We start from the raw sequence: 13,513 nt of genomic DNA, 5'->3' as shown, positions 1-13,513 counted from the left end.
GGAATTGTTACAAAAGGTTCTTTTAAACGTAACTTAGTACACTAATTAAGTATTTTTAATTTACCGTAATTAAAATATAGGTAAGTGGTTTTTATCTTATTTTATACCTACGGAAGGGATAAATAAATTAAAGCAATACATTTTTGGAGTTTGGAGATGGGTGGAAAAAATAGGCTCTTCGTTTTTCCAACTGCTTTTCTGATGTACCCAAAAATGGACCAAATTACCAAAAGTACCCTTAAAACGACCAAAGTCACCATTTTTGGCCCTATGTACCCCATTTCGGACCAAAAGTACCCCAAACTGGACCTATTAGCTTTATTGTAATGTTAAACTCCCATAGAGATTCCCCTAAAAAGAAAAACTTGCGGTCCAATTTTGGGTATATGAATTATTTCGGAGAGGGAATCCATGTTTTAAATTCAAATTAACCGCGCGCCCGGGCAATCCGCGCCTCCCAGGTAATCCGCGCACGCGCGCGCTATCTTCCTGCCTAGGTTATTATTCATACAACTTACATAATTTCCACTTATTTCGTACGATAAAACGTGATCGAGATATTCGTTTTAAGAAATACTCGTGAGATTGGTTCAAGTGCCAAGCGTACTACAATGATATTAAAATGAAGTTTAAAAATATTTCCATTCTACTTTAACAACGAATATTCAATGACGTCAAAACACTTCAATTCAAATTAACCGCGTCCCCCGGGGTAATCTGCGCACGCGCCGCCTAGGTTATCAATTTTTACATCATTTCAACTTATTCCGTACGATAAAACGCGATAAGATATACGTTCAAGTATCTTTCGAGATAAGCGTAGATAAATGAACAAGTTGGCCTGGACATATTATGTTGATATACGGGAAAACAAATCGTCGCGAGAAATACCCTAAATACATTGACTTTTCGATGATTTTACCCCCATTTCATCCCTTAAATCCCGGATTTCGATCCCGAACCCAAACCCGAACCCGGGATCGATGCCACACCCTCACTTTCCTTCTACTTAGAATGTCAGTATATGGATGTATTACTCCAACACTATTATATTATTCTGGTATTAAGCATATATATAGCTAAAATAATAAGTTTGTTTTTTACAAAAATAATATCTTTGTAAAAGTAGGTGATTTCTGATTCTTAGGGACTCCAATGATTAAGTAAGTGATAAGGTTTTGCTTCTAAAATAATTTTATTGAAATTTACAATTTAAATTACAACATGTGTTTTGGGGAAAATAATTTAAATTTAGGCAATGCCGTAGAAGGCTTCAGTGGCGATTCCGCACATGTTTCCCTTGTTCCTGGCGATTTTGACGTATCCGTTCTCCCCCCAATAGCTACCCCAACTGAAATATAAAGTCCAAATTATTAGAAATCGTCATTAATATTGGAGAAAGCAACGAATTACCTGTTCTTGATTAGCCAGTAGTCTTGACCCCCTTCGGTTCCGTAACCTACAAGCAGGACGGCGTGGTCCAACCACGCAGGGTCGCATTTGCGTTCGCTGTACACTCCGGAGCTACAAAATACGCCTTTTTAATTGACCGAGTATTTAGGGAGGTAATTGTCTTTCCTTTACCTGTATCGTTGAAGACTGTCGTGACGGGCATCCATGGCGACGGAAATAGGTCCGACTTTGGACAGGGCTTCTTTCAAAGCATTCTCGTCACCCTTGGGGACCCTCTTGTAGGTGTGGATGCTGCCTCCGTTGCAAGAGTCGATGGGTCTGCACTTTCCTTGCTATTGATAATGGTTGTAATATTACCACAACGATTTGCACTTACATTGCATCCTAGTAACTTACGACTCCTTTGTAACCGTAACACCCTTCCTTGTTCAGTCCTCCATTATCAATAACCCATTGCAAGGCAATGGCAGGTTCACCTCCGTCGCAACCGTAGTTGCCTTCTGTTATAGTTAGAATGTGTAGAATGTAATTATAGGGATTTTAACAATGGCTTATGGGTGTACTTACCAACGGTGGAGCAATCCAGCAAGTGCTGTTGACTCAAAGCTACAACTTTCCCGGTTTTCAAGGCGTAAGCGCCCTCAACGGCACCAGCGGTGGAGTAGGTCCAGCAAGAACCGCAGGATCCCTGTAAAGAAGGATAACCTCCTAAACTCGTCAAAATCTTTCGGCATTAACGTAGTTGGACGTACCTGATTTTTGACGGAGGAAACTAAGCCTTGTTTCACCCAGTTAACTTCACTTGGAAGTTTCAGACTTTGAACTTCGTGTACTTCGATTTTCGAAAGAAGAGTGTTATTCTTGGACTTTCTGTACCCATTCATGGTTTTCACGAACTCATCGTGAGGCTATAAGAGGATGTAATTAGTAATCGGTTAAAACTTGTATCTAAATTAAACTCATTACGATGTCCGAGAAGGGGTTCAAGCCTTGTCTGAAGGTGGCACCTCCCAGATCCGCCCTGAGGTTGTGGTCGTTGATGGCTTTCAAGTTCTCTTCGAAAACGACCCTTCGGGTGGGTTCTTCGTGCGGGTGATAGTCTTTGGAATGCTTGCTCTTGAACTTATTCCATAGAGCGTGGGTGTCGCTAGTGGCCTCAAAGGCGTGGATGAAAACGCAAAGAATGACCGCTAAATTCAAAGCGGACAACATCTGAAAATGAAACGCAATTTTAGATTCAAGTCGCGTGTCTTGGTCGCAGCTTTGACTTAACCTTGTCGCTTCGCAATCTGAGAACGATTAGGACTGTTGCTGTAGCGCGTTTCGTATTTTTATATTGTCCAGGATCCATTGTCGTAACGAATTTGTTTTCTTCAGTATAATCTTTGGCATTGAAGAGGACAGGATGACTACGAACGTAACGTTGATTAATTCTACTATTGTTTTACGCGAGAGAATTGATCGATATTAAGTGGTTATTTTTATATCAGCTTAGCCGGATTCTTAAAGTAATTTTACGATTATATTTCGTCACAATTCTCGAATTTATTTACAGATGTATATTCTATACTCGAAATCAATGTTACCTGAGACAACTCAAGTGGTCAGCATTTAACAATAATAAACATCCGTGTAGCTTCATTAACATATCAATGGATGGCCTAATTTGCCTTAAGGCTAGTTCCCACTTGGCGAATTTTGGAGACGAATAAAATTTTCGCGCAATGAAAAAAGACGCGTGTTTTCGGTCGCTGGGGAAGCGGTTCTCACTTTAGCGCGAAAATTGAAAAACGCTGAAAACTACTCGGGCGAGTTTTTAGTAATGTATTAGGCCTAACATAAAACATCAGTTCAAAATGAACCAAATGGATGTTCCTGTTGATAATTTCAATAAATAAACGATTCTATTCGTGAGATAATTACCTTTACTTCAGTATCTTGGTCAAGTTGGCTGAGCCGCTTTTCTAAAGACCTAGGCTTAATAAGTGACGGACGGGAGCGGAAAAGATCGAGGGAACGCGTTTTCTGATTGGCTGAAGCTTTTTATCGCCAAGGTGTGGACGTCAAAAAATAGAATATTCGCTAGATACGAGGGGTAAGACACTCTGCGAACTCAGTGTACACTGCCGTACCTTTGACAGTGCTAAATGGAACTCGCGAACTCTTGAAAATATGTACCTTTAACAGTGCTAAATCCACGAACTCGGTGTACAGATTATCTGAGACTGTCTTACCCCTCGGCTAGATACCGCGGAGACGCGATTTTAGCGGCGAATTTGAAAAAAATCGCAAAATTTATTCGCGAGCGTCAATTTTCAGCGCGAAAATTGTTTTTTTTTTCGCTAAGTGGGAACTAGGCTTATTTTAAGTCCTCTTTTTAAAAAGTGCAATTTCCCACAGTTAAAACATTATCTTAAAACTACGAACTTGCCAGTCATGCTCGCGCAGAAAAATAATCATGTTAATTTACGTAGGAAAATTCGCCGTTTTCTGTCCAATCGTTAGTCCTTAGTTGTAAAATCTTTTACAACAAGGTGTCCATAATTTATTTAAGGTAGAAGCGGTGGTTGAGGTACTTACGTCCCGGGGTTACTTTAAAATCATTTTCTAAGTGACGAAAATTTAACCTCACTCTAATCTAATAATATTTCACATAGATCACTTTATTTAGTAGACAATATTTCACATAGATCACTTTATTTAGTAGACAATATTTCCGGCGGAAGTCGAAAAATCCCCGCCTTTGGTAGTTGTCAAAGGTAACAGTGACTTCGAGTATAGTCGTATAATTAATTTTCTAATAACCTATAAGCGATCAAAGATCGTGAGACATTTCAACACTAAAACGGTTGACTTTATTTTCAATAATATATCCCAAGAATATTAAATAAAGTTTAATTTGCTATTGAAAATGAAATCGCAGTTTTCGAAAGGAATTACTGACTTTAGAGTCAATCGTATCCTACTATCTGTACTCTATCATTTCATGTATAAAAAAGCATTTAATCACAACCGTACGAGTGCAGGTGTGAGAACATAAACTCTTTCTACAACAACGTTTGAACTCTTCGCTCGAACTCCCCAAAATTTTGGTTCTAAGCATAGCTTTAGTCATACGTTGACCCCTTCAAAAAGATGTCAAAATAACAAATGATTTAACTATAAACAAGCGTACGGTTACCCCAACAAAACCCAATCAATTTGTGCCACAAAATGGTGTTTCCTGGTTTGAATTTTGGGTATAAATACCGCAGTCTGTTGTTTGGGTATCATCACATCTTCACAGGCTACTCCCGAAACAATCTCTTCTCCTAGAGTCCAACAATGGTGAGTGTTTCCACTTGGATGAGTAGTGTCTTCATTTGCCTTCAAACCTGCAAATATTCTACTTCAGATGCTACGTTCAGTTCTCGTTGCTTTACTGGTCACATTGGTCGTGGGTCAAGACTTTACGACCTCCTTGATCAACCACTGGTCAGCTTTCAAAGCCAAACACAACAAGAACTACGATGATGCCACCGAAGAGAAGAGAAAGTCCAGTTTCAGAGACAACGTTGAAGCGTGCTTCGAGCATAACTTAGAAGCCGACCTCGGTCTCAAGTCTTACAGTCTCGGAATCAACGAGTTTGCCGATTTGGTACTTTTCTGGTGATAGTTCTTTTAGCGAGTCCTTTAATTAACGTTGCGTGTTATAATTTTAAAGTCTAACGAAGAATTCCAAGAGAGATATTTGGGTCTTCGTTACGATGACTTCAACGAGACGGATGTGTTGTTCGCCGACGAAGGTCCCATGTTGGAGGCACCCGAAAGCAAAGACTGGTCCAATCACATTGGCCCCGTTAAGAACCAAGTAAATACGAACCGCCACGTAGTTCCATAAAAGCAATATTCTTATCGACGATACACTTTGTAGAAAATGTGTGGTAGCTGCTGGGCCTACGCCACGACGGGTTCGATAGAAGCTCACGTCTCGATCTACCAGGGCAAAATGGTTTCACTTAGCGAACAGAATTTGGTTGATTGCGCTGGTCAAAATTATGGTAATAAATTTGGCGGTAGTTCTTAAGTTTCTGAAAGGTTGGTTTTTTTAAACGGACTTTTTTTTAGGTAATCATGGTTGCAACGGTGGACTTCCCGACAACGCTTACAGATATATCATTCAAAATGGTGGTATTGATAGTGATACTTGCTACCCGTATGAAATGAAGGTAATTGTTTTTTTTTATCTTAGTCAAACCGGTAAGGTTAAACTTTGTAGAAATGTATCATAGGAAGCGACTTGCCGTTACGACTCTTCTTGCAACACGGCCACCATTAGCGGCTTCAAGCACATTCCTAGAGGTAACGAGAAAAATCTTTTAGACGCTTTGGCCAACAAGGGACCACTGGCCATCGGAATTGACGCGGGACAAAGGGACTTCCAATTGTACAAGACCGGAGTCTACGATAACCCAAGGTGCAGCAGCAGACCCAACCACGCCGTTCTAGCCGTTGGTTACGGAACTGAAGACGGAAAGCCTTACTACTTGGTCAAGAATAGGTAACTAAACATCAGACAGTCTAATTTGGCTGACGATTTAGATATTTAGATAATAGAATACGACGGCAATTTTCAGCTGGGGCACATCCTGGGGCGATCATGGATATTTCAAGCTAGCTCGTGGAATGAATCGCTGTGGCTTGGCAAACCTAGCTAGCTATCCAGTCGTCCCAAATATGTAACCCTAAATATGTAACCCTTATAATTACTTTTTTTTGTACTTTTATACCTTTCAATAAGTTTAATTATTAATGTATCATTTCAAATGCCTTTATTAAATAAACCTTGTTTTAAATTGAATATTGTTTGTGTATTAATTTCGTACGACATTCGGTTATGGTTACGGAAGCTGTGATCAAAATAAATGGAAACGCTACTGTCTTCGAGATAAATTTGCATTGGCAGTCAATTTGTAACCCAGCAGGTGTAGTCGCTCTATGCGCGACAATTGTCAATCTGATATTGCGAAACAAAAGGATGATTAAGCATCTTCGATTGGTTAGCGGTTTGACGGTATAAATACAGTGACATTGGTTTCAATCAAACCTTCTCTTCTTTGAGGGGAACATTGAAGGTGAGATCTTTAACCACGCATTCTCGAGCGACCCTCAAAGCTGAACGCATTCACCTACAATTTTCTAGATGTTTCGTCTAACTTTCCTCGCTTTATTGGTATCTGTGGCGGTTGGTCTGGAACTGTCCGCCTCCTTGACCGGGCATTGGGAGTCCTTCAAGTCCAAACACAACAAGAATTACGACGCCGCGACGGAGGAGAAGAGGAAGGCGGTCTTCAAGAGTAACGTCGAGGCCGTTCTGAGTCACAATCTCGACGCCGATCTCGGAGCCAAGTCCTACAGCTTGGGCATCAACGAGTATTCCGATTTGGTACGCCATCGAAACTTCACGAGGGCCTTTCGAAATAAATAATTGATCCATCTTCAGTCCCCTGAAGAATTCAGAGCGCAATTCTTGGGCTTGCGTTACGAAGAGACTAACACCACCCATCAAGTTTTGGAGTCCGACGTGGTGTTGAGAGATATTCCAGACAGCGTCGATTGGAGCAGTTACTGCGTTGTTAAAAACCAGGTACGAGGTTTTCTGGGTTCCAGGGTTTATTAATTCTAAACATTAACACGCAGACGATCCGAGGTGTAAACCACTGATTTGGTTTAAACTCGGGGACTTAGTAGACCATAACGTCACTTGAAAATTGCCAAAGGGAAACGTTTCAATGGGATATAGTTTTGCCATGACAACCGAAAATGTTTTTGAAAACAAAAATTAACCTTTCTCTGTGTAATTTAATATTTGATAATCAAAATTGTAAAATTGAAAAAAAATCAAATATTAAAAAAATATAATATTGAGTAAATTTGAGAATTTTTGGGTAAATTAGACTACTTTTTGGGTTAATTACCCCCTTTTCGGTAAATGAGAACTAATTATAGAAAATGCCAGTAAATTAAGGTAAGATTCAGGAAATGTGTAAATTAAATTATATTAAAATTTGTTAAATCCAAGTTTATTGAGTTAAATTTGACTAAATTCGAGAAACTCAATTATATGGGACAAACCCAATTAAATTGGACAAACCCAATTAAATTGGACAAACCCAATTAAATTGGACAAACCCAATTAAATTGGACAAACCCAATTAAATTGGACAAACCCAATTAAATTGGACAAACCCAATTAAATTGGACAAACCCAATTAAATTGGACAAACCCAATTAAATTGGACAAACCCAATTAAATTGGACAAACCCAATTAAATTGGACAAACCCAATTAAATTGGACAAACCCAATTAAATTGGACAAACCCAATTAAATTGGACAAACCCAATTAAATTGGACAAACCCAATTATATGGTAACAACCCAATTAAGTTGGACAAAGTCAATTAAGTTGGACAAAGTCAATTAAGTTGGACAAAGTCAATTAAGTTGGACAAAGTCAATTAAGTTGGACAAAGTCAATTAAGTTGGACAAAGTCAATTAAGTTGGACAAAGTCAATTAAGTTGGACAAAGTCAATTAAGTTGGACAAAGTAAATTAAGTTAGACAAAGTCAATTAAATTGGACAAACCCAATTAAATTGGACAAAGTAAATTAAGTTGGACAAAGTAAATTAAGTTGGACAAAGTAAATTAAGTTGGACAAAGTCAATTAAATTGGACAAACTCAATTAAATTGGACAAAGTCAATTAAGTTGGACAAAGTCAATTAAATTGGATAAAGTCAATTAAGTTGGACAAAGTCAATTAAATTGGATAAACTCAATTACCTTCGACTAAATTGTTTAAATAATTATACCAACCTTTGATTTTCCCATGTTAAATTACATTGAGAAAGGTTCATTTTTTGTTGTCAAAAACATTTTCGGTTGCCATGGAAAAACTATAACCCATTGAAACTTTTCCCTTTGTCAATTTTCAAGTGACGTTAAGGTCTACTAAATCCCCGAGTTTAAACAAAATCGGTGGGTTACACCTCTGGTCGTCTCCTTGTCAGTGAATTAAATGAAGATAAATTTTAGAAATCTTGCGGATCATGCTGGGCCTTTGCCACTACAGGCAAGAACCTTTTTACCAATACTAACATAAGTATCATAATAGTCATAAGTTTCACACTGTACGTTATAAGTTAATCAACAATTAAGGAACAGGAAATTCCACACTCCTTACTGTCTATGTTATCAGAATCATGGCCAGATTAGTTTGATGACAATAAAGATGAGGCAAAAAGCGTTCAGGTCTAAAATACGAAAATAACTATACATTCAGAAACGGAGCGAGTATTTATAATACTCAATTTTATTCTCCAATTCGATAATTCCCTTTTTTTTTGTTAAAAGAAGAGTTGTTTTTATTTTTGAAAGCTGTTAAATTTTCGGTAAGCCTTGGTTGCTTCAGGAAGAAAAAGTTTGGCGGCGGAGAGTTGTCAATAGGTGGTTTTTTTTCGCCTGTTCTGGTTTTTTTGAGCAGGTTAAAAAGTGTAGTCATAAGACGTCATTTTACTTCAATTCTGTCTTGACGAAAAAAACGAGTTGGAGTAAGAAGGGAGTAGTTAAAGGTTAAAGGTTATTTACAAAAAGGTTACCTCATGTGAAGAGGTCTACACGAGTCATGTTTTCGTTTAAGCAGACGACAAAGCTAGATTACTCCCTCTACACCTCCTTTCGAGGAAGAGCAAAAAGTGTAACCTTGGAGCTCTGGAACAAGCGAACAAAATTCGGGACAGGGTATATCTTACCCCGAGAACAGGCGAATAAAACGTTTTAGGGTAAAAAGTTTACACTTTTTGTCCTCGGACAAGCGAAAAAAAAACCACCTAATGTTTAGCTACGTTATGATTTATGTTGTTATTGGCTAATGTTGTTGGGATAATATACCGTGTCATACTTTTGTTTATTACGATACTTGTGATATTATTTATACGAAGTTGACGGGTAATTTCAAATACGTTCTCGCTACAGGAGCTATCGAATCTCATATGGCCATCTACCAAAACAAACGGGTAACTTTGAGCGAACAGAATCTGGTTGACTGCGCCGCTCGTAACTACTGTAAGACCACACTTATCTCGATAAATAATTGGGAAAGGTTCTAACCGCATTGGCGTTTAGTTAACTTTGGTTGCAACGGAGGAAACCCGAGTAACGCTTACAGGTACATTATCAAGAACGCCGGTATTGACAGCGATACTTGCTACCCTTACGAAATGAAGGACGCCGAATGTCGATACACTGAGAGTTGCAACACGGCTACCATCTTGGACTACAAGGAACTTCCCAAACACGAGAACAAACTGATCAACGCTTTAGCCACCATTGGACCCGTAGCTATCGGCATGGACGCCGGACAAAGAGACTTCCAGTTGTACAAGAATGGCGTCTACGACAGCCCAACGTGTACCACCAAGGTCAACCACGCTGTCCTTGCCGTTGGATATGGTCAAGAGAATGGCAAACCATATTATCTTATTAAGAACAGGTGAAGATTAGGATAGGGTCGCTCTTTTTGTCTTAAGTTAATTTCGATTATATAATTTAACTAGTTGGGGCGCAACTTGGGGCGAAAAAGGCTTCTTCAAGATGTTCCGAGGTAAGCGCTTACACCGTATTAACTGTTCTTATAGAGCAACAGGATTTATACCGAAATGTTTCAACCTAGGTGGAAATCGATGCGGAGTTACCACGATGGCTAGCTACCCCATCGTGACCGGAAGTCCCGCCGCCAATTAAACTTGTAAAAATAAATAAGAATTGTCCAATGTTATAATAATAAAAAATTATTTTTATTTGTGCAAAGATCTTTTTCTTAATGATAAGACATGTTACTTATTTTTAAACGACATCCAAAACGTTTTTAGGCTGACGAAATGAAGGGTTTTCAAGGAAGTGGTACGCTGGCAACAGAAGCAATTCCGCAAAAGTTTTTACCAGTTCTGGCCATCTTGATAAATCCTCTTTCACCCCAGGTAGTGCCCCAGCTGAATAAAGAAACCCAGAATCAGTGTTATTATAAGTTTATCATTTAGCTTCGTCTTCCTATTCAGAATTTCAATACGGAGGAAATACGTCATATACTAACCTTCTAAAACTATTATTAATTTGGTAATAAATAAGCAAATACGCGTAGAGTTTTAACATTTTACATAGTATGGCGGAGTAATACACGAGGCAAATTTTGGGTGAAGCTACTGGTTTAATTTTTGTTGTCTAATGCATAATTATTTCGCAAGATATTATATGGTGTCGACGTGAATTGTTTTTTACACCAACAAATTTAGATCTGGCTAAACCATTCACGGCCATAGAATAACCAATGGCATAACCGCATAATTGGATCATTCTCTCAGTCTCTCTAAGTAAAAAAATTCCGGGTTTCGGTCGGGTATCTTAGTCTGGGTTTCGTGACGTCAGAGCTTGTATAGAGAGCAAAGTAGCAAACTCCAGAGTTAATTTTTTTTAATATTTCGGCGCAGGCGCCACCGAGTGGTCAAGACGGCAACTAAAGGGGCGTTTATTGAACAAAACTCTACCCTAGGATCTGAATTTGACCTTGAACAAATATGGTACAGGTTTTTTGGGGGGAAAAATTCGAGGAGCCAACCCCCAAAATTTATCTATCTCGGGCCCTCGAGACACGTTTCAGACGTGAAACGTACCATAAGAGATGTAAGAAACGTTAGATTCGGCAGTATAAATTCAGAGTGAAGTTGAGGTGATACACAGTATAGGGTGGTTGTAACGGGCTGGCAGACCGACCCCGACAAAGACGCTAGTCATAGGTAGCATAGCGTTTTGTCTACTTAGAGAGGATGATCCACTTATGCCAATGGCAATAGTTCTTTTTATAAAATAACCTTGGCCATCTTGTTGAAATGTTGCCTCCCCGCTTCAGCTGTGGATCCGTTTTCTCTCCCACTAAAGAGTTTATGAACTCATTCTTAGGCATTGGCTGAACTATCCCAGGGCACCATTTCAACAAGCTGGACAAGCGTAAAGACATTTTATAAAATCAACTATTCAGTCTAGCTACAGATCGTTGGCTATTATCACGCAACACCTCCGGCCTCTACGACCAGTGCTTCCACTTGTAGGGAAGTTCATCGCATTGGATTATGGAAAATATTTTAAGTATTCATTTTGAACTTGTTGCTAAAATAGAAGGGAATAAATATGGAAAAAAGGAAATTTTAAGGTTATCTTAAACAGACAAAGGGAATTTAAAATTTTCCGAATTGGAAGCACTGTCTACGACAGCCACATCGAAGTACGACGATTAATGTATTAGTCTAGCTGATTATTATCTATATTCATGGTCGTATTTGAATAAATTAATGGTGTTAAGGAATTTTAAGAAAAGGTAATTCAGAAAATCAGATCCAACCTGTTTTTGATCAACCAATAGTGTTTTCCTTGTTCAACGCCGTAGCCAACTAACAGAACGGCGTGGTTGACCTGGTCCGTGCATTCGTGATTGTCGTATACTCCACCGCTATACAACTGGAAATCTGGTTGACCCGCGTCTATGCAAACGGAAACTGGTCCCATTTCGTACAAGAATTTGACCAACTCTTCCTCTTTGCCGTATGGAACCTTCTTGTAGGACGTCATATTAGCGGCGTTGCAGTAGTCGTCGCTAGCGCACGTGTCCTCCTATTGATTCATTCAAATGAATGAACTTTACCCTGAAGCGCGTATTTTGTTTGGTACTTACGGAACCGGTGTAGGGATAGCAACTGTCGTCGTTAATTCCACCATTACTGATAATGTAGTCGAAGCCCCATTCGGGGTATCCACCGTTGCAAGCCTGATTTCCGAAACTGGAAGAACAGTCCACCAGATTCTGTTCGCTCAGGGTCAGCAAGCGTTTGGTCTTCTTCGCCCACATACTTTCCAAAGCGCCAATTGCCGCGAAAGCCCAACAAGCACCGCATTGGCCCTGAAAATGTAATAACGTTATGATGGAAAAACAAGAGTTATCAATTTTCGCAGGAAATTATACATTATTATTATTATTATTATTAAGGAAGACTTTAGTGGGCCTGATGATTCCATAGAAACGGTGTGGTTAACTGTCGAGAACTTCGCTCGCGCCATGGTACTCAGCTCCGATTCAACACTAAGCCTTGGGTCGTTTACCTCATTTGCTTATTTTTAACCACCTAAATAGGTGATTTTACGCGTAACTAGAGCAGTTTCATAAAGAACATTATACATTCTCCAAGAACTTCAGTGATCCAACCAATCGGGGTCTCTTAAATTAGTTTTCAGGTAAGTTTATTTTCCGAGTGAACGTCTTCCATTTTTATTTTGCGGCGGCGGTTTCTTAGTCAATGAATTTGAAAATTCGTGTGACGCCTTACTTTCGACGTACTTTAAGTCCCGCCCGGTTTCTCCAGACACATTCGCGGCACTATGGCAATGAAGTCTTGGACATTCCAAGTGTACGCGGTTATAATTTCCCGCTTTTAGTGATTGTTTACTTGGTTTTTAACTGGCGTCACGACATTCATAGCCCTCCAATTGAACTCTCTCGGCAGTCTTATCTTCTTAGTGGGTTCTGCGGCCGCGACTGTTGCCTTTTGTTTTTCGAGGTATCCTTTAGGTAAATTCAAACCGGTCATTTTCGTCATAAATTCCCTGTGGGTCTGTTGGAATAAATTTCCAGCGTTAATAAAAGTTTGCCAATTGAAGGTTCATCGGCACTTACCAAAGCTGAGAATTCATTGATGGACAGCCAGTAGGACTTCTTACCCACTTTGGCTTCTTCGTTGTTTTCCATCACGTTCAAAAGATTCTCCTTGAAAATCAATTTTCTATCTTCCTCGTCAGACGGTTCGCCACTTCCCACGTAAGTTGCCTGCGATAGAAGTAATGATTATTTAACGTAGTTGCACCAACGGGATCCTAATTTGCGTACTAACTTTGAACTTTTCCCATTGTTCGTTGACTTCTTTATCGATGTCCGACTGGCAGAACACCCCCGTTACGAGTAAAAGGAGAAAGAACTTCGACATCATACAGACACTGCTTTCGTATTCCCCGTTTC

General features: G+C 39.3%; 4 protein-coding genes across 4 annotated transcripts; 2 read left to right on the top strand and 2 right to left on the bottom strand.

Annotated features, from left to right (window-relative positions):
- Positions 1–1,176: 1,176 nt before the first annotated feature.
- Positions 1,177–2,764, bottom strand: LOC149953175 (cathepsin L-like peptidase). The gene is made up of 8 exons (XM_090169808.1): positions 2,687–2,764; positions 2,380–2,625; positions 2,166–2,321; positions 1,981–2,101; positions 1,810–1,913; positions 1,585–1,745; positions 1,414–1,524; positions 1,177–1,351 (listed from the first exon to the last, which is right to left on the bottom strand). The coding sequence occupies exons 1-8, from the start codon at positions 2,762–2,764 to the stop codon at positions 1,252–1,254; spliced, it is 1,077 nt and encodes a 358-aa protein (XP_090025934.1). The 3' UTR covers positions 1,177–1,251.
- Positions 2,765–4,807: 2,043 nt separating this feature from the next.
- On the top strand, positions 4,808–6,135 carry LOC149953174 (cathepsin S-like). Its single transcript, XM_090169807.1, has 6 exons — positions 4,808–5,050; positions 5,117–5,263; positions 5,327–5,453; positions 5,521–5,621; positions 5,685–5,953; positions 6,030–6,135. Exons 1-6 carry the CDS (start codon positions 4,808–4,810, stop codon positions 6,133–6,135), a joined length of 993 nt encoding a protein of 330 aa, XP_090025933.1.
- Positions 6,136–6,508: 373 nt separating this feature from the next.
- LOC149953173 (cathepsin S-like) lies at positions 6,509–10,263 on the top strand. Its single transcript, XM_090170238.1, has 8 exons — positions 6,509–6,527; positions 6,596–6,838; positions 6,896–7,039; positions 8,491–8,527; positions 9,430–9,519; positions 9,580–9,946; positions 10,011–10,057; positions 10,127–10,263. Exons 2-8 carry the CDS (start codon positions 6,596–6,598, stop codon positions 10,195–10,197), a joined length of 999 nt encoding a protein of 332 aa, XP_090026364.1. The 5' UTR covers positions 6,509–6,527; the 3' UTR covers positions 10,198–10,263.
- Positions 10,264–10,345: 82 nt separating this feature from the next.
- LOC149953172 (cathepsin K-like) lies at positions 10,346–13,483 on the bottom strand. Its single transcript, XM_090169806.1, has 6 exons — positions 13,389–13,483; positions 13,175–13,324; positions 12,948–13,112; positions 12,179–12,403; positions 11,849–12,117; positions 10,346–10,445 (listed from the first exon to the last, which is right to left on the bottom strand). The coding sequence occupies exons 1-6, from the start codon at positions 13,479–13,481 to the stop codon at positions 10,346–10,348; spliced, it is 1,002 nt and encodes a 333-aa protein (XP_090025932.1). The 5' UTR covers positions 13,482–13,483.
- Positions 13,484–13,513: the final 30 nt, after the last annotated feature.

Source organism: Leiobunum rupestre, chromosome 3 (assembly GCF_980474605.1).
Source record: "Leiobunum rupestre chromosome 3, qqLeiRupe1.1.hap1, whole genome shotgun sequence".
Classification (NCBI taxonomy): domain Eukaryota; kingdom Metazoa; phylum Arthropoda; class Arachnida; order Opiliones; family Sclerosomatidae; genus Leiobunum; species Leiobunum rupestre.
Note: the sequence above shows the minus strand (reverse complement) of the source record. Positions and strands in the feature narration are given on the sequence as shown.